Raw genomic sequence first — 24,453 nt, forward strand, 5'->3', positions numbered from 1 at the left:
CCCCTCCATCAGGGATCTCCTTCACAGCCTGTGTCACCATTTGTTTTAGGCAGGTGAGGCCCAGTAGTGATGGCTGGGGTGAGTTCCTGTTTACAAATCCTTCCAAGTCATCTGCAAAAAGTGTGGTCCTACTCTCAGACACAAATGTCTGACTGTCCATACATGGCAGGCTACTGTTGCAGAGCTGGGACTGTTTCAGCATGGGCTTGGTGAGATATGAGGAACCCGGGAGCCTTTTCAAGTCCTGGCTCTAGTATAGTGCTGTGGAGTGCCGGGGTCACTGCACACAGCTGCCCAGCCTGTGCACTGCTCCATTCATATTGACCGAAATGTAAATGACATCACCAGGGGTCATGCCATTTGGCAGCCATGGGACAGTCCAAGCAGATTTTTGTCCAGGGCATCTCAGAATCCACCTGAAAGAAGCACAGGCCCTCCGTGGGTATGCTGAATAACCAGGAAGATGTCCCCTGCTATAAAATCTTCCAACATCAGAAATAATCCAAGCTAGAGGACCTGGGCTCTCAGTCCATGCCTTCAAGCAGTTATTAAGTGTGATGAATGCAGTGTGGCCAGGATACCATGATGACCCACTAGCACTTTTTTTTTTTTTTTGCGGTACGCGGGCCTCTCACTGTTGTGGCCTCTCCCATTGCAGAGCACAGGCTCCGGACGCGCAGGCTCAGCGGCCATGGCTCACGGGCCCAGCCGCTCCGCGGCATGTGGGATCTTCCCGGACCGGGGCACGAACCCGTGTCCCGAAACCGTGTCCCCTGCATCGGCAGGCAGACTCTCAACCACTGCGCCACCAGGGAAGCCCCCACTAGCACTTTTGATGGGGACAGTAGCTCATGTTAATGGCTAACGAACTTCTTGAATTCCTTGGGCTACTTTCTGGATTCTTCTTTCCATCCAGTTAAAAACCCGAGTCACTATGGAGTCCCATACAACTAACCATGTGCTTTGCTCAGTATAAAATGGATTATGGTAGATTTTGTAACCGCCGAAACTTCCAGGGAATATTTATCAAAATTACAACTGTTCACGTCCCTTGGCCTAGCAATTCCACTTCTAGGTATTTGTCCTACAGATGTACTCACCCACAAACAAAATGATCTGTGCATAATATTGGTCATTGCAGCATTTGTTTTAGTAGCAAAAGAGTGAAAACAACCTGAAAGACCATCATTTATTTATTTCTTCATTCAATAAAGGCTCATTGAATTCCTGTTACGTTCTGGCACTGTTGTGGGTTCTGGGATCCAGCAGATAAACTTCCTGGCCGTGTTGGAGCTTATATTTTAGTAAAATGAGACAGATAATGTAAGACAAAGGAGTTGTTGGATGGTGTTACTAAGGAGAAAAATAAAGCAGAGAAAGAAGGATTCGGAGCACTGGGGAGAGTGTTGCTTACTAGTGTGCTCAAGGAAGGCCTCCCTGAGAAAGTGATATTTGAGTGAAGACTCGATGGAGGTGAGGGGGCAGGCCATGTGGATAGTTGGATAGTATCCCATTCTAAACAGAGAGAACAATAAATGAAGAGCCCTTAAGTTTGTACGTGTCTGTCATTCTCAAAGAGGCTGTTGTGGCTGGAGTGGGAGGGGAGAAAGATAGGACCTGTGGCCACGGGGCCAATGGGGAGCCAGAGCAGGAGGGTCCTGTAGGCCAGGTAAGGACTCTGGTGTTTCCTTGGGGTGAAATGGGGGCCACTGGACAGTTCTGAGCAGAGGAGTGACATGATCTGACTCCCGTCTTCTGAGGATCACTCTGGTTGCCACTGAGAGTCTGAGGGAGCAAGGGTAGACTAGGGAGAAGCCTCCTTCCAGGTGCTAGAATTCATCCAGGTGGGAGGTGACTGGCTGGAGCCCAGGTGATGTCAATGGAAGTGATGAGAAGTGGTCAGATTGAGGCTATATTCAGAAAGCAGAGTCAACAGGATTTGCTGCTGGATTGGATGTGAGATGTGAGAGAGAGGGTGACAAGGGTGACTGCAAGGCCTTTTGCCTGAGCAACCAGGAGGATGTGGTTGGGGGGAACAGGTTTGGTGAGGAAGACCGAGAGTACTGATTTGAACGTGGCGGGTCTAAAACATCTAAGAGATATCCAAGTGGAGAAGCTGAGTAGGTGGTGGGATAGATGAGTCTGGAGGTCACGTGGAAGTATAAATTTGGGAGTCTGAGAATTTAAAGTCGTGGACTGGTTACAATCACATCGTGAACATAGAGAAGAGGACTAAACACTGAACACTGGGGTCCCAGTGTTTAGAGGTTGGGGGAGAGATCGTCAATGAGGGCGGAGGAGAAATGAGAGAGAGAGAGAGAGAGAGAGAGGTCCATCCCGGAGGCCAAGTGGAGAAAGTGCTGTAAGAAGGAGGGAATGGTCAGCCAAGTCCAAAGCTGCTGAGAGGTCAGTGATGAGGACTGAGAAATGGCCAATGTGCTTGGCAGCAGGGGGGTCACTGGCACCTCAGCAAGAGCTGTTTCGGTGGCATGCTGGGGACAAAGTCTAGTAACAGTGGGTTCAAGGGAAAATGGGAGGGGAGGAACTGGAGGCGAGCAATAAAGACCACTGATTTTCAGGAGTTTTGCTGTAAGGGGAGCAGAGGAACAGGAAATGGGGTGGTAACCAGAGAGGACCATGGGATCAAAGGTGTTATTTAAGAATTTTATATCATGATAAAAATAATCCATCATACGTTGCTGGTGGGAATGTAAAATGGTGCAGCCGCTTTGGAACAGTCTCGCAGTTCCTCAAAAGGTTACACAGAGTTAGTGTATGACCCGGCAACTCCACTCCTAGGCGCACATCCAAGAGAACTGAAAACATATGTTCAAAAATTTGTGCGCAAGCGTTCATAGCAGCATTGTTCATAAGAGCCAAAAGTAGACACAACTCAAATGTCCATCAACTGATGAATGGAAAAATAAAAGGTAGTGTGTTCATACGATGGAATATTAGCTGGCCATACAAAGGAATGAAGTACGTGCTACAATATGGATGAATTCATCCTTGAAGACATTATGCTGAGAGAAAGAAACCAGTCACAAAAGACCACATATTGTGTGATTCTGTTTATATAAAGTGTCCAGAATAGGTGATTCTGTAAAGACAGAAAACAGATTAGTGGTCGCTTGTGGGGAGGTTGGGGGAGAAATGGGGAGTAACTGTTAACGGTATGGGCTTTCGTTTTGGGGTGATGAAGATGTTCCAAAATTGATTGTGGGAACGTTGTGCAACTCTGTGATATACTAAAAGCCATTGAACTGTACAGTTTTTTAAAAAATCCAAAAAAGAGAGGGAAATTGATGCTATAGGAGAGGAGGGAAGCAAAGTCCTTGAATAAGCAGGAGAGATGGGACCCAGTGCCCAGGTGGAGGAGTTGGGCTTAGCTTGGAGCACACACGGTCCCCGTAGGAGCAGGAGGGGATGGGCCAGCCTGTGGCACACATGCTGGCAGCTGAGAAGCAATGGCGAGGATATTCTCACTGTGGGAGCTCTCTTCTCATTGGGTCATTTTTCGCTGTAAAGTAGGCAGCAAGGTCATCAGCTGAGAGTAGGGATGGTGGGGGAGGGGTTGGAGGCCTAAGGAGGGGTGAGTGTGACGTAATTGTGACGAGATGGGGATGCATGCACACGGGGGTGGAGGGGACAGGAGCTGGAGGTCAGGGGTCGGGGGAGCAGGGAAGGCAGCCAGCGTGGTTCCAGTTCCACGGTGGACAGTATTTTATCATCTCTGAAGGCAGGCTGTTCTCACCATCAGTGAGACACTTAGAACAATCACATGTTTTCCAGCAGTCAGTGCTTACTATGTGAGGCACCTTACGTATATTAACTCATTTAAACTCATGACAGTTCTAGAAGTATTATTATTATCACCGTTTTCCACATGGGGAAACTGAAGCACAGAGAAGTTAAATAATTAGTTCAAGGTCCCATGTGTCCTGGGCCCAAGGTGTGCGCTGTGTCCGGCTACACTTGCTGCTTGGGGGCAGGCCCAGAGTAGATGGGGGGTTGGTCATCCCCAGGGTCAGGAGCTTATCAAGCGATGACAATGGAGAGATGGCAGGGGAGATGAGTGTAAGCAAGGAGTGACGAGAAGGATGGATGTTGACTAAGCCAGTGACGAAGGAAAGTTAGGATACAAACAGGGTGAGGGGCAGTGAAATGGAGGTAGGCCAAAGGATTGGAGGTCCCAGCAGGGCTGAAGAGTTTTTAGAGTTTAGATACTAGAGGTGAGCTGGAAAGATGGGGTGCTTTGGAGTATGGGACCCTTAAAAACTGAGGTTTAATTGGAGCACAGCAAGTGGTCATGACAAAGGCCATGGCATGACCATAGGAGTGGGGGAGGACAAAGAGTACTGGAAGTGTTGCAGGAAAATGGGGCGCAAGGGGATGGTCATGGCCCAGGTCTCGGGTGAGTCCCTGGGATGGGCTGCCAAGGGAGGGTCCTTGACTTCACGCAGGAAAGAATTCAAGAGCAAGCATCGTAAAGTGAAAGCAGGTTTACTGAGGTACACAGTGGGTCTCAGGAGGCCCCGAGGGGTGAGGTGGGTAGTTTTTATGGTCTGGGTAATTTCATAGGCTAAGGTGTGGGAGGATTATTCCAACTATTTTGGGAAAGGGGCGGGGATTTCCAGGAACTGGGCCATCACCCACCTTTTGGCCTTTTATGCTTGGCCCGGGAACTGTCCTGGCGCCTGTGGGTGTGTCATGTAGCTAATCTATGACATGAATGTATCATGAGGCTCAAAGTCCACTGGAAGTCGAATCTTCCGCCATCTTGGGCCTAATCCGTTCTAACCAGTTTTCGTTGTATCCTCAACAGCTCTGTCATTCTTCTAAAGGTTGTGCCCTGCCCGCTTTGCTCCTGTCTCAGAAGGGAGGAAGAAAAGGGACCCAGAGGCAGATTGTTGGAGGGGACATTGATGGAGATATTGAAATCACTTAGATGACAGCAGCAGTAGTGTTGGGAAGAGCGACAGTGTGCAGTGGAATGTGGGGAGCGGCCGGGAGAGCGGACAGCACTTTGTCCACTCAGGCCCAGTGCTCCTAAGTGTGCAAGAAAACAGCCTTCCCCCTGAGAGGCTGCAGGGCCCGCCTTGGCCGCAGGGCCCCTTGCTCAGCCCTTCCCTGCACATCAGGCTCCCCTGGGAGCTGTAACGACCAGGAAAAACTACCAGTGCTCAGGCCCACCCTCGACTAATGGGAATCCAGCAATCGGACTCGTTAATCAGGATCGCTGGGTGTGGTGTCCAGATGGCAGTAGAGCGTCAGAGGGCCCCAGGTGATTCTAATGTGTAGCCAGGATGGAGAGCTGCTGAGTCACAGCAGGAAGGTGAAGAGAACTGGATGCGCTGTAGTAATGGGCATTGTGCTGATAACAGGGCCCAGTGGTAGGGTGCAGGCAGTTGTGGGCAGTGGCGCAGAGACTTGAGCCAGAGCAGGGGACACACCTGGCCCTCCCGGGATGAAGGCCAGATGAAGGATGACCCTGGAGTCGTGGACATCTTGCAGCAGCGGAGCTAAACTGGGCCCTGGGACCGAGGACCTGGCCTGGTGGTCCCTTAAGCCAACTGTGAGGACGAGGCTATGAGTGGGCAGGGACGGGGGGGCAGCTTACCAGGAGCCCCGGAACCCTGTGGGTTCCCAACTCAGCAGGATGAGGGAGTGTTAAGGCTGGGAGCGACATCTCTGGTGGACAGTAGGGAAGAAACAGGGAGGAATACACACACACGTAGATATGCATGTGTGTGACCTGAGTGTGTGTGCATGGGTATATGTGTGTGTGTGTGCATGCATATATCTATATTGCTGGTATACACATAAAATATCACTAGAAGGGTAGGGAGGAGACTGGTACTGTGGTTACATCTAGGGAAGAGGAACTGAGTATCTGGAATACAGGGGTGAGAAAAAGGAGACCTTTTATGCCTTTTGAGTTTTAAACCACGTAACCTATAATCAGTAAGATGGAAGCCGCACCAGTTTTTCAGGGCGGGGCCTGGCACAACCTGAGCCGCGTGGGAGCTGCGGGCATCTTCTTTGCGGCCTCTGGGGTCTAGACGAGTGAGTGGTCCTGCCCGGTGAGGACAGGCCGCAGGGTCAGGGGTGTGCGTTCACCCTCAGACAGGAGAAGTGGGGTCCCCGCAAAGGCCCAGGTGTAGTGGTTAGTGGAGGAACTCCGTGACCCCCGCAACTAGCGTAAGGCTTCTGAGCAGGGTGGTGAGGGCAGCCCAACCTTGTTCCCAGTGGTGGGCTCTGGAGCTGGACCGTCTGGCTCAGATCCCAGCTCATCACTCAGTCGTGGGAGGACAAGTTCCTTGGCCTCTTGTGGCCTCAGTTTCCTCAGCTGCAAGATGGGGTGAACCACGGCAGCTCCCTCACCGCACCGTCAGGAGAGCATATAGGACTGTCTCGGGGTGCAGGGAGTGCATGGTGAGCATTAGCTAGTTTTCTTCTCCGTCATGAAGGTGACACTGCTCTTGGGCAGTGGGAACCAGGTGCCCCAGTGCCATCTGGCGTCTGCGGGCCCGTCTGTGCTGAGAAGCAAGGGCGACGTGCGCTCCTGTCATGCACCAGCCCGGGCTAGGGCGCAGCAGCTGCTTGTCGATTCAGAAAGCATCTTCATGCTGCTGAGGCAAATGCCGTGGAACACCTTGCTCCCCGCGTGAGGGAGTGACTCAGCCGTGTGCCAAGGGAAGGCAGGACGCCGTTGCTCTGTTTCAGGGTGGGCACCCTGAGGCAGGTTTGAGCCTTGTTTTCAGTGGGGAAAGCCCGTTTCCCACCTCTTTTCTTGCGGTCACATCCTGATGTCCAGAAAGGACACTGGGTTTCCTGAGGTCTGGTCTTGGGTTCATCCTCCGTTGACACTGTGATCAGGACCTTGTGGAGATCAGACACTATCATCCATGAAATCCTCAAAGAGCCCCTTTAAATTCAGGGAACACAGGCGTTCAGTCCTGAAGGTGCCTGACTCTCTTTACCCCCAGATGTGCACTGGGCTTCCGGTCCTCTCCACCGGCAAGAGTGCCCCTCCACACTGCAGGCTGGAAGGGGGGATGCCCAGGGACCATTCACACGAAGGCCAAGCCTTGACCCTCTCAGCTGCTTTCCTGGGGGCTTCTTAATGTCAGATTTGGATCCATCAACTCACTTCAAAATAATCTAGAGGTGGGTGGGGGGAAGGGTGGGGATATAGAGGAAGCAAGATTAGCCGTGTGTTGATAATTGTTGAAGCTGGTGATGGGTACATGGGGGTTCATAACACTATCCTCTCCACTTTTGTACATTTTGTAATCAATGTTCTACAATTCTTAAAAGTGGAAAAATAACAGCAATTAAATACCATCTTAACATACAACAAAAAACAGTTTTTGAAATAACAGCAATTAAATACCATCTTAACATACAACAAAAACCAGTTTTTGTTTCCGTCCAAAATCATTGCATGTAAGGCAGTCCTACCCTGTCCTCTGAGAAATCCCGCATGCTGTGGGGTCAGCTCTCAGGCACAGTTTGGGATTATGGTGCCCTCCCTGAAGTGGCCGCCTCCATTTATGAAATGGGCCCTGATGGTGCCTGGGCCTAGGAATTTATCCACATCTTAGTTTTAGGCTTAGGAAGTGGTGAAAATCCTAATGATGACATGTGTTTGAGTCTCATAAACGGCCCAGGCCTTTTTGTAAAAACTTTGGTAATGACTGACATAGATCAAAAAGGAAATAATTACTTCAAAATGAGAGAGAGAGAGAGAAGAGAAGGAAAGGAGATGGAAAGGAAGCCAGCATTAAAATAGGCTTGTTTAGAAAGTAGAAGTTTAAAGTCCTAAGGATCTTCCTGTCCAAGAAGACTGCATCTTAGCACAAAAAGGCTTATACAACTTCATAGCCCCTGCTGTGGTCCTTCCTGATCAGCTCACCTCGAGGACACAGGTCAGCCTTTGTCTGTCTCTCTCTTGCCCCCCACTCTTTCCTTCTCTCCCATGTGCCAGGCACTGCTCACACAAAGATGAACAGGAGATGCGCTCCATCCCTAACAAGCACCAAGTGTGGAAAGGAAGACAGACACATAAACCTGAAATGTGGGTATGGACAAGAACTGTGAGAGTCCAGGCACCACGAGTAGCTCTGCCAGAGGCAGTCAGGAAAAGCTTCAAAGAGCAGGTGATATTTGTGCTGGGTTTTGAGAAATAAATAGGAGTTCACCAGAAAGTGAGTAGGTGGAAGGGAATTCCAGGCAGAGGGAACAGCCTGGGCAAAGGCCAGAAGTATAAGACCACGGTGCTTTTGAAGAGTGGTTAGGATGTTCAGAACACAGAATGGAAAAACATTTTCCAGCAGGCAGCGGGGGAACCATGAAAGATGTTTCAACATGCAAACGACGTTGCCAGCGCTATGACCGTTTCAACCGGCCCTTTCTTACAAAATCTTATGCTTCCTCCTAGTTGGAACTCTGCAAACTACCCAGAGCCCTCCCACTAGGTCCAGGTTTTTTAGCCTGAGGTTCCAGCGGATTGGTAGGACTGTCATGACTGACATCCGTAAACTTCAGTGAATACCAGCACGCCTTCCAGACATAAGTAATCTACCCATTTCTGGAACCTTCTGAGAGGATCATTTAAAAAAACACAAAAACCCACCCAGGAGAAGGGAGGTACAGAAGTCCTTTCCCAGTGGAACTATGATTATTTTGTTCTCCCTTTTAAAATAATCTCCAGATTTCTATTAGGAGCGTGTATAGGCGCCTATTTCTTTATGCACAGTGCCAAAATCCAAATAGCCCTGAAAAACAAGAAAGTTTTTTCTTTCTCCCAGAACTCATTTGGCGACAAAATGACCTGAACAGATGTGAGACTATTTATAGTCTTTATCGATTCACTTGGTGTGAATATTCATATTCTGCTGCAGAAATACTAATGTGTCTGATTACAGGGTGCTGCCCCAGACCCCATGGGGGGTGTTATGTAATTATGTGGCACATGCACCATATTACCTTTCGACGGTAAAATTGGAAACAGAACTGTTTTCCAAAACCAGTCTGGTCCCAAGGCTTTTAGATGAAGAGATGCAGGTCTGTACCACTTTTGTAAAGAAGTTGACACTGCAAGCGGGCCCTCAACAGTGTGGAATGACCCTGCGCCATTTCTCTGGCCATCTTTCTCTCCTGTGTTCCATGGTGAACATTTTCAACCCCTTCCACTGTCTGAACCTTCTGACCTCTCCTCCCAGTGCACCTTACCCCCAACAGTTGATTTTGCCTCCTGCTTTATGGGGAAAACAGAAGCCACCAAGACGAAAACTCCCTTAGATGGCGGAGACAGAAACAGAATATGTATACAGCCCTGCCCACAGCTGCCCCATCCTGTCCTCCTCCTGTCGTCTCCCAGGTGAGCAGCTCAAGGGTCCCCTATGGCAGATAGCTCCTCTTCCCTCCTCTAGGTCTGCTGCCCTCCATCAGCTTTAGGTATCGTCAAGTCACTGCATTAAAAACAAAACGAGACAACAAATCAAAAAGCAACGCTCCAGATTTCGTAGCCTTCCCCCATACTGCCCTGCCTTTCATTCCAAGCCTAGCTTCTCCAGAGTGTCCGCCATTTCCTCCCCTCTGCTTCTCAACTCTCCTCATTCCTCTCTGTCTTCTGGCCCCATTGCTCCCCGTACAGCTCCGACTAAGCTCACCCATGACCTCGTGGCTGTAGCATCTTTCACTCCATAGCAGGGGTCCCCACTTCTCCCTGGCGGCCTTTCTTCCCATGGCCTCTGTGATCCAGCCCTCTCCTGCTTTTCCTCCGGCCTCCTCTCCCTCCCTGTAAGATCCTCTTCCCTGCTTTAAACTTGCAGATGTTGACTTGCCCCAGGCTCTTGCCTCTTCTCACTCTATCCACAGCCTCAGGGCAATCACTGCCTGTACACCTGCTACGCACACATTATACCTCCAGCTCAGCGCTGTCCTCGAAATTCCAAACTCATTTGTCTAACTACTGGCTTGACATCTCCTTGTAGATATCATTTTTTTTTTACATCTTTATTGGAGTATAATTGCTTTACAATGGTGTGTTAGTTTCTGCTTTATAACAAAGTGAATCAGCTATACATATACATATATCCCCATATCCCCTCCCTCTTGCGTCTCCCTCCCACCCTCCCTATCCCACCCCTCCAGGCGGTCACAAAGCACAGAGCTGATCTCCCTGTGCTATGCGGCTGCTTCCCACTAGCTATCTACCTTACGTGACACATTAAACTCAGCATTTCTAGAAAGGATGCTTTGATCTTCCCTGTTCTAACCCCTTCGACACTGACCCCTCTTCCGCTGTTTCCACATCCACCGGCTCAGGTCTGCAGGCCAGGGCTGTGGCCGTCACCCTGGCATCTCCCCTTCCAGCGCCCCCCAAGTCCAGTCCGTCACTAAGGTAGACTTGTGTTTTCCTGCTATACCCTCTCTGTCTTCACCACCCTGACCCTAGGCAACGCCACCATGACCTCCCACCTGAATCCCAGGATGTGCTTCCTCGCAGATCTGCTGCATCCACTGGTTTCTTTAAGAAATGCCCATCCGATTGTTTCCCTCCTCCTTCACACCCCTTCGTGCCTTCCCTGGTTAAGTGCCTTTTTAGGATCAAGACAAGGATCCTTACGGGCCTTTGCTGTGACTCCTCTGACTCTCCCAGCCTCGCCTGTGCCACTCCTGCCTTGTCCTCTCTGCTTCCCTACACACATAGCTCCCCGTGTGAGGAGGGTGTCCTCCTCCGTCCCCCCTCAGGGCCTCGGCACACACTGTTCCCTCTGCCTGAATGCTCTTCCCTCACTTTAGCAAGGGCAGCTCAAAGATCCCTTCCTCTGGAAGCCTTCCCTGACCTCCTAACTCACTCAAATCCCCCTATCACAGGATCTCCCAGCATTAGGTACCTGGCTTTCCCAGCCCTTGTCACTTTTGCAACTTAGCATCTATTTATGGGGTCATTTGACCAATGTCCATCTCTCCAACCAGAATGTCAGCTCCACGCGAGCTGGGACCTTGCCTCCTATTGCTCCTCGTGGCTCCCCACCACCCAGTACCAGGCCTGGCCCACAGTAGGTGCTCAGGGTTTGATGGACGAGTGGCTGCATGTCGTATCCACAGGGAGCCCACACACGTTACAGCTGTTGAATGTACAGCGAGGGCGAGGGGGTGGGAGGGTGTCACCTCCTCATGAATGACAAGGGGCTCTTGGCTCCTTAAGGTCTGGGCTCGGGGCTTTCTTGGTGGGCCAAAGATGGCTTTACCAATTTTGTGTGGACTGAGGGACTGTAATCTCCCCTGGAATGCATCTCCCTCCTCCTCCCCTAGCCCATCGCTCTGCCAGCCTCCAAGCTTGCCAACACCTTCTCAGCTGGGCAGTGACTCCTGGTGCTCAGACACGCCTGGGAAGCTGCTGAGATGGTGGGCCTCTGTCCTAGATGTTAGGACTGAAATATTAGAGCTGGATGGACCCTAAGCCCATCACTTTACTGTACACACAAGGAACAGACTCTCTTATAGGCATGCAGTCAGGGGCAACCGGGCCAGGACCACTTGGGGCTTGTGCCCACAGGGTGAGTAGGAGATTCTCTAGTTCGCTCCTTGCCTCCCTCCTCTGTTTGGAGTGAAGTCACTTGGGTCCACCTCAGCAGCAAAGGTCCAAAGGGAAAGTGGTCTGAGGAGTATAGCGGCAGACCAGCTGAGTCAGGAGGTGGTGCCAGGAGGGCGCCATGGCCCGATGTCAGACGATCTGTGTTTTAGTAACTCCTCTGCCCCGGCTGGCTGGCTCCAGTACTTCGAGTGAGTTATTTCACCTTTGGGTCTTAGTTTACTCTTCTAAATGTAGAAAACAATTCCTTCCCCCACCAAAAAATACAAACAAAAAAAAACCCCCAAAGAACCCCAAACCCACCTCTGTCCTGAGCAGGTCAGAGGCATTTTGTCAGGATTAAATGCTCCTGCGAGCCAGGCGTTACTTGAGATTGTACATTTGGTCCCCAGAATCATTCTTGGAGGGAGACTTTGTTATTATTCCCATTTTTCAGGAGGCTCAGAAAACAGGCACTATCACCTGCCTAAGCCTTCTCAGCTCTTTAAAGAGGGAGTCAGACTTAGACCTGGGTCTTTCTGACTCTAAGACCCTATGCTGGGCCCAAGCCCTCGTCCCTGCATTGAGGAGCAAACAGTAAAAGGAAAACAGACATGAAACGCGTTCAGAAATTGCCCCAAGCCATCTAGATACTGTGGACGTCCTGGCGCCTGTTGGGTCTGAAGGCAGATGGACAGGTCAGGTCGGGGCTCCCCTCTCCAGGAAGTGTCTGGGTTCTGTGCTTCAAGCTGGGTGGGTTGGGGGTGATTCTTCTGTGATCTAGGGCCTGTAGATGTATATGAATGAACTTAAGGTTTTTTTCTTTTTTGGAAAAGGGAGTTTGGGTGGGCAGGAGGGAGAGGTTGGTATCTTTTTTCATGGTTTGAGGTGGAGGAGGGAGACGTTTGTGTTCTTAGTTGTTTTGTACAGTTGTGCAGGCTGTATACTGCACGACTCCAGGAGGCACCATTCACACTATAGTCTAAGTGAATGTCACTCCCTAGAGTTTGCCCTACACATCATTCCTGATGGCCTTGAAGATGTTCCTTGGTATGATAGCTCCATGGTAAGCAACGATAGCAGTTAAAATTAACCGAAAAGTTACTATGTAAGCATGTAGCGTTTATTTTATCTTACCTGGCTCACAACGATCTTCTGAAACTGATACTCTTTTTTTTAATTGAAGTATAGTTGATGTACAATATTATATGTTACAGGTATACAATACAGTGATTCACAATGTTTAAAGGTTATACTCCATTTATAGTTATTATAAAATATTGGCTATATTCCCTGTGATGTGCAATATATCCCTGTAGCTTATTTGATAAACAATAGTTTGTACCTCGTAATCCCCTCCCCCTATTTGCCCCCACTTCCTTCTCCCCACTGATTACCTCTAGTTTGTTCTCCGTATACCTGTGAGTCTGTTTCTTTTTTGTTATATTCACTACTTTGTTGTATTTTTTAGATTCCTGATGCTCTTGCTATCTGTGTTTTACCCATAGGAGACCTGAGGCTCAGGGGGTGTTAGAGGAATTGCCCAGGCCGCACGTAGCTCTTTACCACTGTGCCACGCTGCCTCTGGACTCCGTGAGGCTGAGGAACTGGGGTGTGGTGGGAATTCCACTGCACGAGAATAAAGCCATTATCTTTTTTTTTTTTTTTTTTTGGCTGCGCCGCCTGCTTGTAGGATCCTTAGTTCCCCGGCCAGGGTTTGCGCCTGGGCCACGGCAGTGAAAACACCGAGTCCTAACCACTGGACCGCCAGGGAACTCCCTAAGCCATGATCTCTGTGTCTCTTTTCTTCCCCTGCCATGGTCGCCCCTCCCCCACTACAGCTGGACAAGATGCTGGACCCCCAGGTGTGGCGGGAGGCAGCCACACAGGTCTTCTTCGCCCTGGGGCTAGGCTTTGGGGGTGTCATCGCCTTCTCCAGCTACAACAAACAGGACAACAACTGCCACTTCGACGCCGCCCTGGTGTCCTTCATCAACTTCTTCACCTCGGTGCTGGCCACCCTCGTGGTGTTCGCTGTGCTGGGCTTCAAGGCCAACATCATGAACGAGAAGTGTGTGGTCGAGTAGGTGGCCCCTTTCTCCTCCTGTCCTTTTCTCTCGCCGTCCACCTTCCCCTGGGAGAGTCCCCCTCCACCCGCGCTGGGCGATGGAGATCAGAGGAGCTCTCTGTCCCCAGCCCTGGACCACAGGGACAGCTTCAGAGATGTCTCCGTCGATGCCCATGGCATCCTGCCTGGGTGTCTAGGAGGTACCCCCAGGATGGTGCCCAGTCCTGCCTTTTTACCTGAACTTTTTTTTTTTTTTTACCTTTTTTTCAATTTTTTTGTTTTAAACCTTTTGACTTTACCCTTCCCTTTGTGCTGCAGGAATGCCGAGAAGATCCTGGGGTACCTCAACACCGACATCCTGAGCCGGGCCCTCATCCCTCCTCACGTCAACTTCTCTCACCTGACCACTAAGGACTACGCGGAGATGTACAAGGTCATCAAGACCGTGAAGGAGGACCATTTCTCAGCCCTGGGCCTCGACCCCTGCCTTCTGGAGGATGAGCTGGACAAGGTATGGGGCAGGCTGTCCTTCCAGGATGGGCAGAAAGGCAGGTGTGGGAGTGCAAGACCCAGAGACAGGCCATGGGTGGCTGGAGCTTGGGTGCAGAAAGCCTCCAGGGACTCATTTTTTTACTTGATAAGTGAGGACCTACTATGTGCCCAGAGAAGCACAGAGGGAAGGTGCTGGCCAAAACCCCTGCCCTGAGGTAGGCTGAGTCTCTCTGAGAAGACGAGGCAGGTGCACAAATCCCAGAAATCAACGGGAACGGGGACGGCTTTCACGTGTCTTGAATGGGTTTCCTGCGCACCCGTCTCTGCCATGTGTAATGCGTTTGGAACAGTGCCTTGGACACAGCACGCAGAAAGTAAGTGTTTACATTAGCGTCTGCCCTTTGCTGTCTATCCCCTGGGCCCTCGTGACAGAGCCGTGAGCCGAGTATTAACGTTGTCTCCTGTTTTACAAGCGAGCAGCCTGTAAGCTGGGAGCCTGCTTGAGGTCTCACAGCTAAGAAGTAGGGGAGCCAGGGTTCAAATCTTGATGCTTCTGCCCCTCCCCCAGCTGCCCCACTCCCACTGCCACAGTGACCCTTAGCCCCTGGGGAGGGCAGGGCAATGCTGCCCCTCATTAACGTGCAGGCCCAAGTTTGGACACCTTGCTTCTATCCCCGTTTGCACAGCTGGAAACTTTCAAAGTGACTGTTCTGTTAGGAGGGGTAACAGGAGAGAGACATACCCACGGGGTCCTGGGATCCAGCTGGTGCCAGGGCTCACATGGGGCTGAGCCAGCTCCTCTCAGTCAGCCTCGATCAACCCTCCCCTTCTCCGTGGAGCCAGGGAAGATGACGCTTTCCCTGTGCTCGTGAAAAAGTCAGCTGCATTCTACTGGCGCCAGCCTAATGCTGAGAGACTGTGTCGCCTGTGAGCTCTTCCCATGTGATCAAGAGTGAAAGGGCCATGTCTGGGCACCCCTGCCCTGGTTTCTTCCCCAGGTAACTGGCAGCATAAAGGACGGCGCCCTTGCTTGAGACCCTGCCCCATTCTCACAGGCGTGGCCGGGTCCTCTGAATAGAAGTAGGATGGTAGGGCTTCCCTGGTGGCGCAGTGGTTGAGAGTCCGCCTGCCGTTGCAGGGGACACGGGTTCGTGTGCCGGTCTCGGAAGATTCCACATGCCGCGGAGCGGCTGGGGCTGTGGGCCATGGCCGCTGAGCCTGCGCGTCCGGAGCCTGTGCTCCGCAACGGGAGAGGCCACAACAGTGAGAGGCCCGCTCACCGCAAAAAAAAAAAAAAAAAAAAGAAGTAGGATGGTAGCAGGCTTTTTAAAAAAACATTTATTTATTTGGCTGTGCAGGGTCTTAGTTGTGGCATGCGGGATCTTCATTGCCATGTGTGAGACCTTCGTTGCCATGTGTGGGATCTTTAGTTGCAACATGAGGGATCTTTAGTTGTGGCATGCGGGATCTTTAGTTGTGGCATGCGGGATCTTTAGTTGTGGCATGCGGGATCTGGTTCCCTGACCAGGGATAGAACCCGGGCCCCCTGCATTGGGAGCACAGTCTTAACCGCTGGACCACCAGGGAAGTCCCCATAGCAGTTTTTTTACATAATACAATCTTGATAACATCTAAATGACAAGAACTACACTCTCACAGTTTGGGGAGGTGTTCCCTCGCAGTCCGCAGACACTACAGGATAGCACAGAAGTGATGTCAGCGGACAGTGTGTGGTCAGTTCCCTGTGAGCAGGGACCTGGGCATTAAAGCAGTGGTTCTCTACCTTGGCTGCCCATCAGAGTCACCTGGGGGCTTTATAAAACCCTGATACCCAGCTTTACCCCCAGGCCAAACAAATCATTGTCCTCGTGGAGAGACCCAGGCATCAGTGTTTTTAAAAGGCTCCAACTTGAGTCCGTTGGGCAGCTGAGGCTGAGACCACTTCGGTAAAGTCTGGCGTTCAGAGCTGGGGGCGGCTGCATTGCTTAGAGGAGGAGAGTCTTGAGCTGGGTGTGTTTCTAAAAGTGAGCATCTTCATCTGAATCACCTGGGGTCCTTGGACAACTCGTAGATTCCAGGCCCCACAGGTGAAGTCCTGAATTAATGTTTTACTCCCTGGGGGGTATTCTGATGCCCACTCACATTTCAGACCCACTGGCTGAAAGCAAGAGGATTTAGGGGGGCGGGGATCTCTGTGAAGGAGGGAACAGCTATATTCCTAAAGCTCTGAGGGCAGAGATAAGGAAGCAGGGGGCCCCCAGGTGGGCGTGGACCCTCACTCAGCCCTGCCCTCCGCACCCACCCTCAGTCCGTGCAGGGCACAGGCCTGGCCTTCATCGCCTTCACCGAGGCCATGACGCACTTCCCCGCCTCCCCGTTCTGGTCCGTCATGTTCTTCCTGATGCTTATCAACCTGGGCCTGGGCAGTATGATCGGGACCATGGCGGGCATCACCACGCCCATCATCGACACCTTCAAGGTGCCCAAGGAGATGTTCACAGGTAACTCCTCCCGGCAGCCCCCACTGGGCTTGTGGGCTGTCCAGGGGAACAGTGAACAGGTTGTGGCTCTGACTGTAGAAAGATTGGGTTCCCACTGGGTTATTCATGACTCCATACTTAGAAAGCTCCACTCCCCCACCCCCCACCCAACCCGGCACACAGCTGGAGCCTGGCTACGCCACCCAGAGAAGAGCACTTCAGAGCCGGAAGGGAGAAGGCTGTTTGGGAATCTGTGCCAAACCTGGGCTGGGAGATAGGCCTCTTTCTTGGTTTGTTTGCCCTTCGCCCCAAGGGCCTGCTGAGGTGTCTTAGCAGGGGTGGCCTCCTCCGTGCAGGGCCTGCACCCTGTTCCATCCCTGTCACTCCCAGCCCCAGGGTGCTCCCTGCCTAGTAGAGTAGGAGCTCAGAACCTCAGCATCTGGACCCCCTTCCCACCTCCATGCAGGACTGCTGTGAGGAGGGGTGAGATGGGAGGGACCTGGGTGCCCCTAAGATCCCTGGGGCACCACCCACCCTGCACCTTTGGCCCCATACCGGCCTCCCGGCTCTCTGTAGTGGGCTGCTGTGTCTTTGCCTTCTTCGTGGGGCTGTTGTTCGTCCAGCGCTCCGGAAACTACTTTGTCACCATGTTTGATGACTACTCGGCCACCCTGCCACTCACCGTCATCGTCATCCTTGAGAACGTCGCTGTGGCCTGGATCTATGGAACCAAGAAGTAAGGGGGACATGGGGGAGAGCTGGGGACAGGAGGAGGGGTCTATCCCACCCATCATGACTCCCTGGCGAGTGCTGTGTTCCCAGGGCTGCTCATGAGTGGCGCAGGAGATCACAGAGTCAGAATGTCAGCCAGAAAGTGCCCTTACAGATCACTTAGGGAAACTGAGTCTCAGAGAGAGGACACGACTGTCCAAGGCCACTGGGCTGGTGAGAGAGAGAGCCAGGCTGAGGACACGAGTCTTCTGGATTCAGGCGCTGGCATCATCCCGAATGGGCTTAAACTACCATAGCATCTTCCCTGGGTACCAACTCTTCAGAATTCTGTCAAGCTCGTTAAGCACTTGGTGGGTACACAAGAGGCCCCTGCCCTCAAAGAAACCATTGACTTCAGCAGCCTGACTCATAGTTCTAGAGTGAGCTACAAAGGAGTGTGAGACAATGTGTGGTTTGGGCCCTAAGTCTGGGGTTGGGTGGGGGTAAGAGAATTCAGCAATATGAAAGGATTGGGTCTCGTAGCCTGAGCCTCAGGGAAACCTATACACACTGTCAGCCCCTGGCCTCATTCCTCATTTCAGGACAAATCTGTGTCCCCAGGAAGTCCTTTCACTCACTCAGCAACGCCCGGGGCTCCTCTAACCCACTCAGCCTGACCCACCCCGATGTCTAGACCTGGTCTCAGAATCAGACTCTCACAGGCCCTGCTACAGCCATCTACTTCCTAGGAGAGTGCAGGAGGGAACGGGCTGATAAGACAGAGAGCGACCCTGTGAGACGGGGTTAGAACATGCTGCTGGAAAGGCTCTCCCTCTTCTGCAGTCTGGTGAAGCCCCGTACCCCTTCTCAGACTGTTATTTTTTAATGCACAAGATAAAATATATAAGATTATATAGGAAACTAGTTATATTGAAAATTAGCAAAATAATGTTTAAAATCTGTGATACAGTAATATACATGTACTTTATTTTTACTGCATTAAGTTACAAGATCTAGCTGTGGGTCTAATAACAATGGTAATTTCAAAGCAGTGATGAGCCTAAATGATGTTTGTCGGTATCTCAATTGTAATGTGATAGGGAAATATCTGTGATTTAATCAATTGCTTACAGCATCTTGGGTACTCTTAATACTACTGTTGTTGCTTGCACTTATAACAGAAAGAAATGCAAGATTTCAGCTAGGTGTTACTGAGGTAAAGATGATTTTTTTTAATGCTATTCATGTACACAGCCTGCCAGCCTCCCGGAATTTCACCCACATGCCCAGTGGTTAGGCATCCCTGAGTCAGGACGGCCTTCTGCCTTTGGACACTAGGAATGTGCACTTCTACCTCTCTTCCAGCAGGGGGAGTCTAGAGCCAGGCCAGCACCAGGTGGGCTGGGTGCCCAGCAAAGCCCTCTGGAGCCTGTCCACCTGCCCAGGGCGTGTCCTGTGGGCTGTATCATATCCCTGGGTGAGGTGTGACGTGACGTAGTCAGAGGAAGTTAGGGGAGGACAACAGAGCCTTTTCAGAGGCCAGTGGGGCCACAGAATAATGTATTGAATGCGAAGAGTATAACAGCCTGGGAGGGAGGGACTGGTCAGTGAAGGCTTCCTGGAGGAGGTGGCTGGGGGGCATGTGCCGGCATAGTGCGGGTGCCAATTTCTGGACCCTGCGCTGTGCTTGGCAGGTTCATGCAGGAGCTGACGGAGATGCTGGGCTTCCAGCCCTACCGCTTCTATTTCTACATGTGGAAGTTCGTGTCTCCACTGTGCATGGCTGTGCTCACCACGGCCAGCATCATCCAGCTGGGGGTCACGCCCCCGGGCTACAGCGCCTGGATCAAGGAGGAGGTGAGAGGCGGGGGCCTGAAACCCCAGGGACATTGGCATCTTCCCAGGCCTTTAATGCCACAGGTGGTAGAGATAACCCCTTATAGGGCAACTACTCGGTGCCAGACCCTGCCAGAGGCTTTGCACAGCTGATCTGTAACCTTCACAACAACCCAAAGAGAGAGGTGGTATTATCGCTGTCACACAGATGGGGAAACTGAGGGTCAGAAAGGTGAACGCACTTGTCCAGTCTTTCTAACCCATGTTTTCTCTCCCTGTGGAGTCCATGGAGTGGAACCACCCCAACTTTTTACAAGTGCAGAAACTGAGACCCAGGGAGGCTCAGGCCCTTAGCCAAGGGGACCAGCTCACCCAAGGAGCAGCCCCTGATGAACCCCATCTCTGCCAGTGCCTGGCCAGGATGAGTGCGGCGGGGAAGTTGTCCTGGAGTCTGAGAGGGTGAGGCTGCGGCAGGGCGGGCAGCAGCCCTCACCCGTGTCCACCCCTAGGCTGCCGAGCGCTACCTGTATTTCCCTAACTGGGCCATGGCTCTCCTGATCACGCTCATCGTCGTGGCTGTCCTGCCCATCCCTGTGGTGTTCGTTCTGCGGCACTTCCACCTGCTCTCCGACGGCTCCAACACCCTCTCCGTGTCCTACAAGAAGGGCCGCATGATGAAGGACATCTCCAACCTGGAGGAGAACGACGAGACCCGCTTCATCCTCAGCAAGGTGCCGAGCGAGGCGCCCTCCCCCATGCCCACTCACCGCTCCTACCTGGGGCCCGGCAGCACATCGCCCCTGGAGACCAGTGGCAACCCCAATGGACGCTATGGGAGTGGCTACCTCCTGGCCAGCACCCCTGAGTCGGAGCTGTGACCACCGCCCCGCCCTGCCCGCCTCGCCTCCCACACCCAGCCAGCCCACGTGTCCCAGCCTGGTTTTTCCTTCCAGGCCAGGCCCTCTGCCCAAGGGGAGGGGCTCTGCCCTGCCTCATCCTCCACCCCAGTCCCAGCCGACTTCTGCTTCCTAGATCTGAGTGGGGGCTGGGAGAAGCTCTGTCCCCCAGTCTAGGCCCCCAACCCAGCTAACCTTCAGAGATCCCCTTACCAAACTACAGCTGAGTTACTGGAACCGCTCAGACGTCCCGATTCCCAGCACAGGGGAGACTCCAAGTGGCCACTCCAGGGGTCACTCCACACTCCCTCTCTCCTGCAGTTCTTAGGTCTCGGAGTCCCTTAGGTCTGTGCTGCCAGGTAGTGGTGGTGGTGCAGGGATGTGTTGGGTGGGGTGTCCCTTTCCAGAAGTGCCCAATTTAAGGTTGGAGATGGGGCAGAGGTGCCAGGACTCCGGGCTTAGACTTTGGGATGGAGTCTGCAGAAATCCCCAATATCTGTTTGGTGAGGCAGACGGTGCCCTCTGGTTTAGAGCATGAGCCTTGGCAGCGGGGGTGGTGGGATGAGGGGGCTCCTTGGCCCCAGGCTCAAGGTGGACCCTCCAGTGTTCTTGGCCCTGCCTGAGGTGGGGGGGTGTCCTCCCGCATCCTGCCTGGTAGGGCAGTGACTGGCCCCAGAGCCTTTCCCACCTCCATTAGAGCTTAGCCTGCCCTCTCCCCACACCCCCATCCGGGAGCCCAGAGTCGTGGCCTCTGCCTCTATCCTCGAGAGAGGAGAGGTCTCTAGAGCACACCTGATGGCTCACAGCACAAGTCAGATGGTTTGGAGCACAGCTGTGAAGCACACCCCCTCCCCTCTCGCCAGGGGCCCGACTTTCACTAGCGGCAGCTTCTGCCCTGGAACGGCAGTCCCTGGAGTTCAGGGGCTCACACCTGGGAAGGAGATAATTTCACTGCCCCTTTGGGCCGCCGCCCCTCTCCTTGTACAAGCACAGCCACCCGGTGTGCACGTCATGTGTGGACACCTCGGAAACCTTTCCCAAGCCGCCCGGCCCGTGGCGGGGTGTGGGGGGCACAGGCCGTGCTGTGGCCACTGGAAGCTGCCCAGGGGGAGGGCCGGGCCTCTGTCCTGGGGCCCAGCCCTGCGGCACCCCACCCACGCTTACCTTTGCCTCCCCCGGAAGAGGGCCACCCTCGGAGTGCAGGCTAAGAGGATTGGAACCTGATTGGAGGTCAGAAGTCTGCAGAGAGATGAATGGACTGATGAAAGGATGCAAGGATGGGTGAATGGAAGGAAGGAGGGGTGGGGAGGAAGGAAGACTGGCTGGGACAGCAAACCTCCATCTTTGCGAGCTGCAGTGGGCAGGGCAGGGGCAGGCCTGGCTCCTTCACAAAGGGTCCTGAGTCACTCTTGTGCCCCTGACTGCTCTCAGCCCTGGGAGGGACACACTAGGCCCAGGGGTCCCTCTTCCACCCCTTAGTCCCTTGGTTTTCCCCGCCCCCCTTGGGGTCCACTCGCCACCTCCGTTCCTCGTCCTCCTCCCACACGTGCTCCCATTTCCAGCCCTCTCAGCCCCACCCATCCTTCCTGAGTGTGTGGGGGGAGGGGGAGACCCACATCTCCACAAAGACATGAGCTTCTGGGACACCACATCACGCCTTAGGCCCCCTCACCTGACAGCACCTCCTACCTGGCCCTGTGCCTAATCCCAAGCAGAAATAGCAACAGGAAAAGCAAGGCCCCAGGAGAGACACTACTATATATACTCTATATATTCTATTTCTATTGTATATTCAATCTGTACATGTGGGTGTAAATGCTGTTAAATGACAAACCCAATATTATACTGTGGCTGGTGGACTATTTTCATCCTCAGTGCTGTAAAGATCTATTTTCATTGTATATTTGATATATTTTTAATTTTGTAGCGTGTGGCTGGACCAGGCCCCATCACGCCAGCCTGTGACAGGGCGGCTGAGCTGGGGCCGTCAGCTTGGTCCTCGTGGGCTGGGTAGTGCTCGTAGCCGGCTGCCGTAGGCCGGTCCCTGTCCTGCTGCATCTCTGCCATTAGACGTAGGGCCCCGAGCTTGGTGTGTGCGTGTGTGTGTGCACGCACACGTATGTGGGTGTGGGTGTGGGTGCGCGTAGGGTGCTGACTTGTGATCCCCGTGTTCACCACATTCCTGAAGGCCACGCTGCCCTCCTGCCACCTCCTTCTCCTCTCAGCTCCGTCAGGCGAGGCCTCAGGGCAGGGTTCCGTGGGAAACCCGCGTCCTGGGAAAGGCACATGCCTCTCACTGGTGACTCGCTGCCTTCCCCCCATTGGGCTTGCCAGAAACAGAGAATGAGGCATCTTAGGGGAGTGGGGGAAGTCCCCACATTTATTTTATTTTCTCGCTGTGCCCACTGGAGACACAATGTCTTCAGCTCCGGGGAAAGTGCTGGGTTCCTTAAGATGGTGAGACCCCAAGAGGGCATCATCTCACCGCGCCTCTGTCCTGTGTTTGTCCTTGAGACATCCCTGACAGTGTTCAGGGGGAACAGCCGCCCCTCCCCTGTGCTTGTGACACACACACACCTCTGCTCACTCCTCAGGGGAGCTGGGAGTGGATGGGGCCGATGGGGTCAAGAGCAGGTAGGGCATCTGACGGAGGGAGATCCAGCCCCAGATTCCCTGGAGGAGCAGGACGTGGCCAGAGAGGGGCAGGCCCTATGTTCCAGCACAGGGTCCCCACCCCACTGACTTCGGTGCTGTCCATGCAGTGCCCACAGGGGACAGAGCAGACTCCGGGGCAGAGCAGGGCAGGCCAGGGGTGTACCTGAAAGAGTCCCTGGTGGCTGGTCCTGCCTCTGCCCGCCCTCCAGCCCCAGTCACCAGCTTCTTGCCCAGGGAGCCCACTCCACTGAGGCAATGTGAAGCCTGAGGCCCAGATGGGTGGACGGGTGGGCACAGAGGTTGATGTCAGCCAGGTTGGCTTTTGCCCTCGAGCAAAAAGTCCGTGGGGACTAGTGCTAGGAGAGGCCCTCCTGACTCAGCCTACGGGCCGTGAGGCTGGGGGCCAGAAGCTGTGTGGTCCCAGGCCCACGCAGGCCTGCACTAGTACGGGGAGGGGGCTGCCCTCTAGCTTCTTCACAGCTGCACCTCCCCCCTCCCACTGGAGTACATGTTGGGACGCACCCGACTCCCTGAGCGCCCACCAGGCCCCCAAACTGGGGGGGGGGGGCCTGCTGCCCCTTCACCAGAGCCTAATGACTGGGGATGGGGGAGAAGGGCCCAGCGTCCCTTCTCATCCTATGCACACATGCCAGGTGTCACTTTCGGTTCTGGCGCAAGTTCAGAAAAATTCTAGTCCACGTGCCCCATGCTGGTCAGAGCCCTGGGTCCAGACCACTCAGCCCAGGGGAGGGGATGAGGCTTTGTCACCCCTGGAGCCCCTCCTTCCTCTCTACACCCCCCATGGTGTACAATAAAGTGTCTGTTCTTACCAAACCCCTCTTGCCTTTCTGACCTGCTCTGGGATCAGGGAGAGGGGATGGGAGAGGCCGTGGATCCCGAGGGCAGCTTTGTGTTGAAAGCCTGGATGGGATGGGTTGGTGAGGACCGCTGTGGGACTTTGAGGGCTGCCTGGCTGTCTGGCTGTCTGGCTGAGTAGGATGAAGAGGGGCATGTGTTTATTTTTCTAGGAATTGTCCAGGACAGGTAACCGCATACACTGGTAGGAAGCCTTACGGATTCCAAGTACTTCACACATCTAAGCTCGTGTGGTCACAGAGCAACAGCTCTCTGAGGGAGATATGCTGTTGTCCAAGTTTTTCCAGATGAGGCAAATGAGGCTTCGTCTGATGTGAGGATGGTGTTTTGTGTCCGTGTACGGGACCTCGTAGGGAAAATTCCGACCCTGCCTTACTGCCAGGAAGACAGCAATCTAGGCCTGTCAGTTCTGCAAGGGGGGAGGTGGGAGGGGCTGAGTGTGGGAAGACGCCAGTGTCCAGAGGCCTGAGACTGAGGTGGGGGATGGCCGGGGACTTGAGGGTTTGCCAGGAGCAGGCCACTTAAGTTCTGGGAGAACGGCCCCTCGCTTCAAGGTAGCTATCTTTTTTGCAAACTTCAGTAGAAGGTAAAGGTGAAATATGAGACTGTTCATTGCCTATTTTCACAAATTTCAGTCTCAAGTATTTATTGAGCACCTACTGAATGCTTAGCTCTGGAGAACAGAATGACCTGGGGGTAGGGAAGCACTACTTCTTTGCTTACCCTCAAGGAGCACAGACACTGGAAGAGACAAGAAGTATGGATCCTGGGGGAGGCCCCACCACACGGCACTCTACTCCAGTCTAGAATGATGCTACCTGATACCTGACACCGCCAAAGTCCCCCAAGGAA

General features: G+C 53.1%; 1 protein-coding gene and 1 long non-coding RNA gene across 3 annotated transcripts in view; both read left to right on the forward strand.

Annotated features, from left to right (window-relative positions):
- SLC6A17 (solute carrier family 6 member 17) overlaps positions 1-23,559 on the forward strand; it is a 52,485-nt gene extending 28,926 nt beyond the window's left edge. For both annotated transcript variants that reach the window (XM_067727194.1, XM_067727193.1), the window contains exons 7-12: positions 13,429-13,670; positions 13,974-14,166; positions 16,456-16,648; positions 17,204-17,363; positions 19,033-19,195; positions 19,684-23,559. In XM_067727194.1, the coding sequence (XP_067583295.1) occupies positions 13,429-13,670; positions 13,974-14,166; positions 16,456-16,648; positions 17,204-17,363; positions 19,033-19,195; positions 19,684-20,052 (1,320 nt within the window). In that variant the 3' untranslated portion in view covers positions 20,053-23,559. The remainder of the gene's footprint in view (positions 1-13,428; positions 13,671-13,973; positions 14,167-16,455; positions 16,649-17,203; positions 17,364-19,032; positions 19,196-19,683) is intronic.
- Positions 3,678-11,906, forward strand: LOC137219111 (uncharacterized). Its single transcript, XR_010940978.1, has 2 exons — positions 3,678-7,319; positions 7,371-11,906. It is a non-coding gene; the product is annotated as an uncharacterized lncRNA (long non-coding RNA).
- Positions 23,560-24,453: the final 894 nt, after the last annotated feature.

This window comes from Pseudorca crassidens, chromosome 2 (genome assembly GCF_039906515.1).
Source record: "Pseudorca crassidens isolate mPseCra1 chromosome 2, mPseCra1.hap1, whole genome shotgun sequence".
NCBI classification, from domain to species: Eukaryota; Metazoa; Chordata; class Mammalia; order Artiodactyla; family Delphinidae; genus Pseudorca; species Pseudorca crassidens.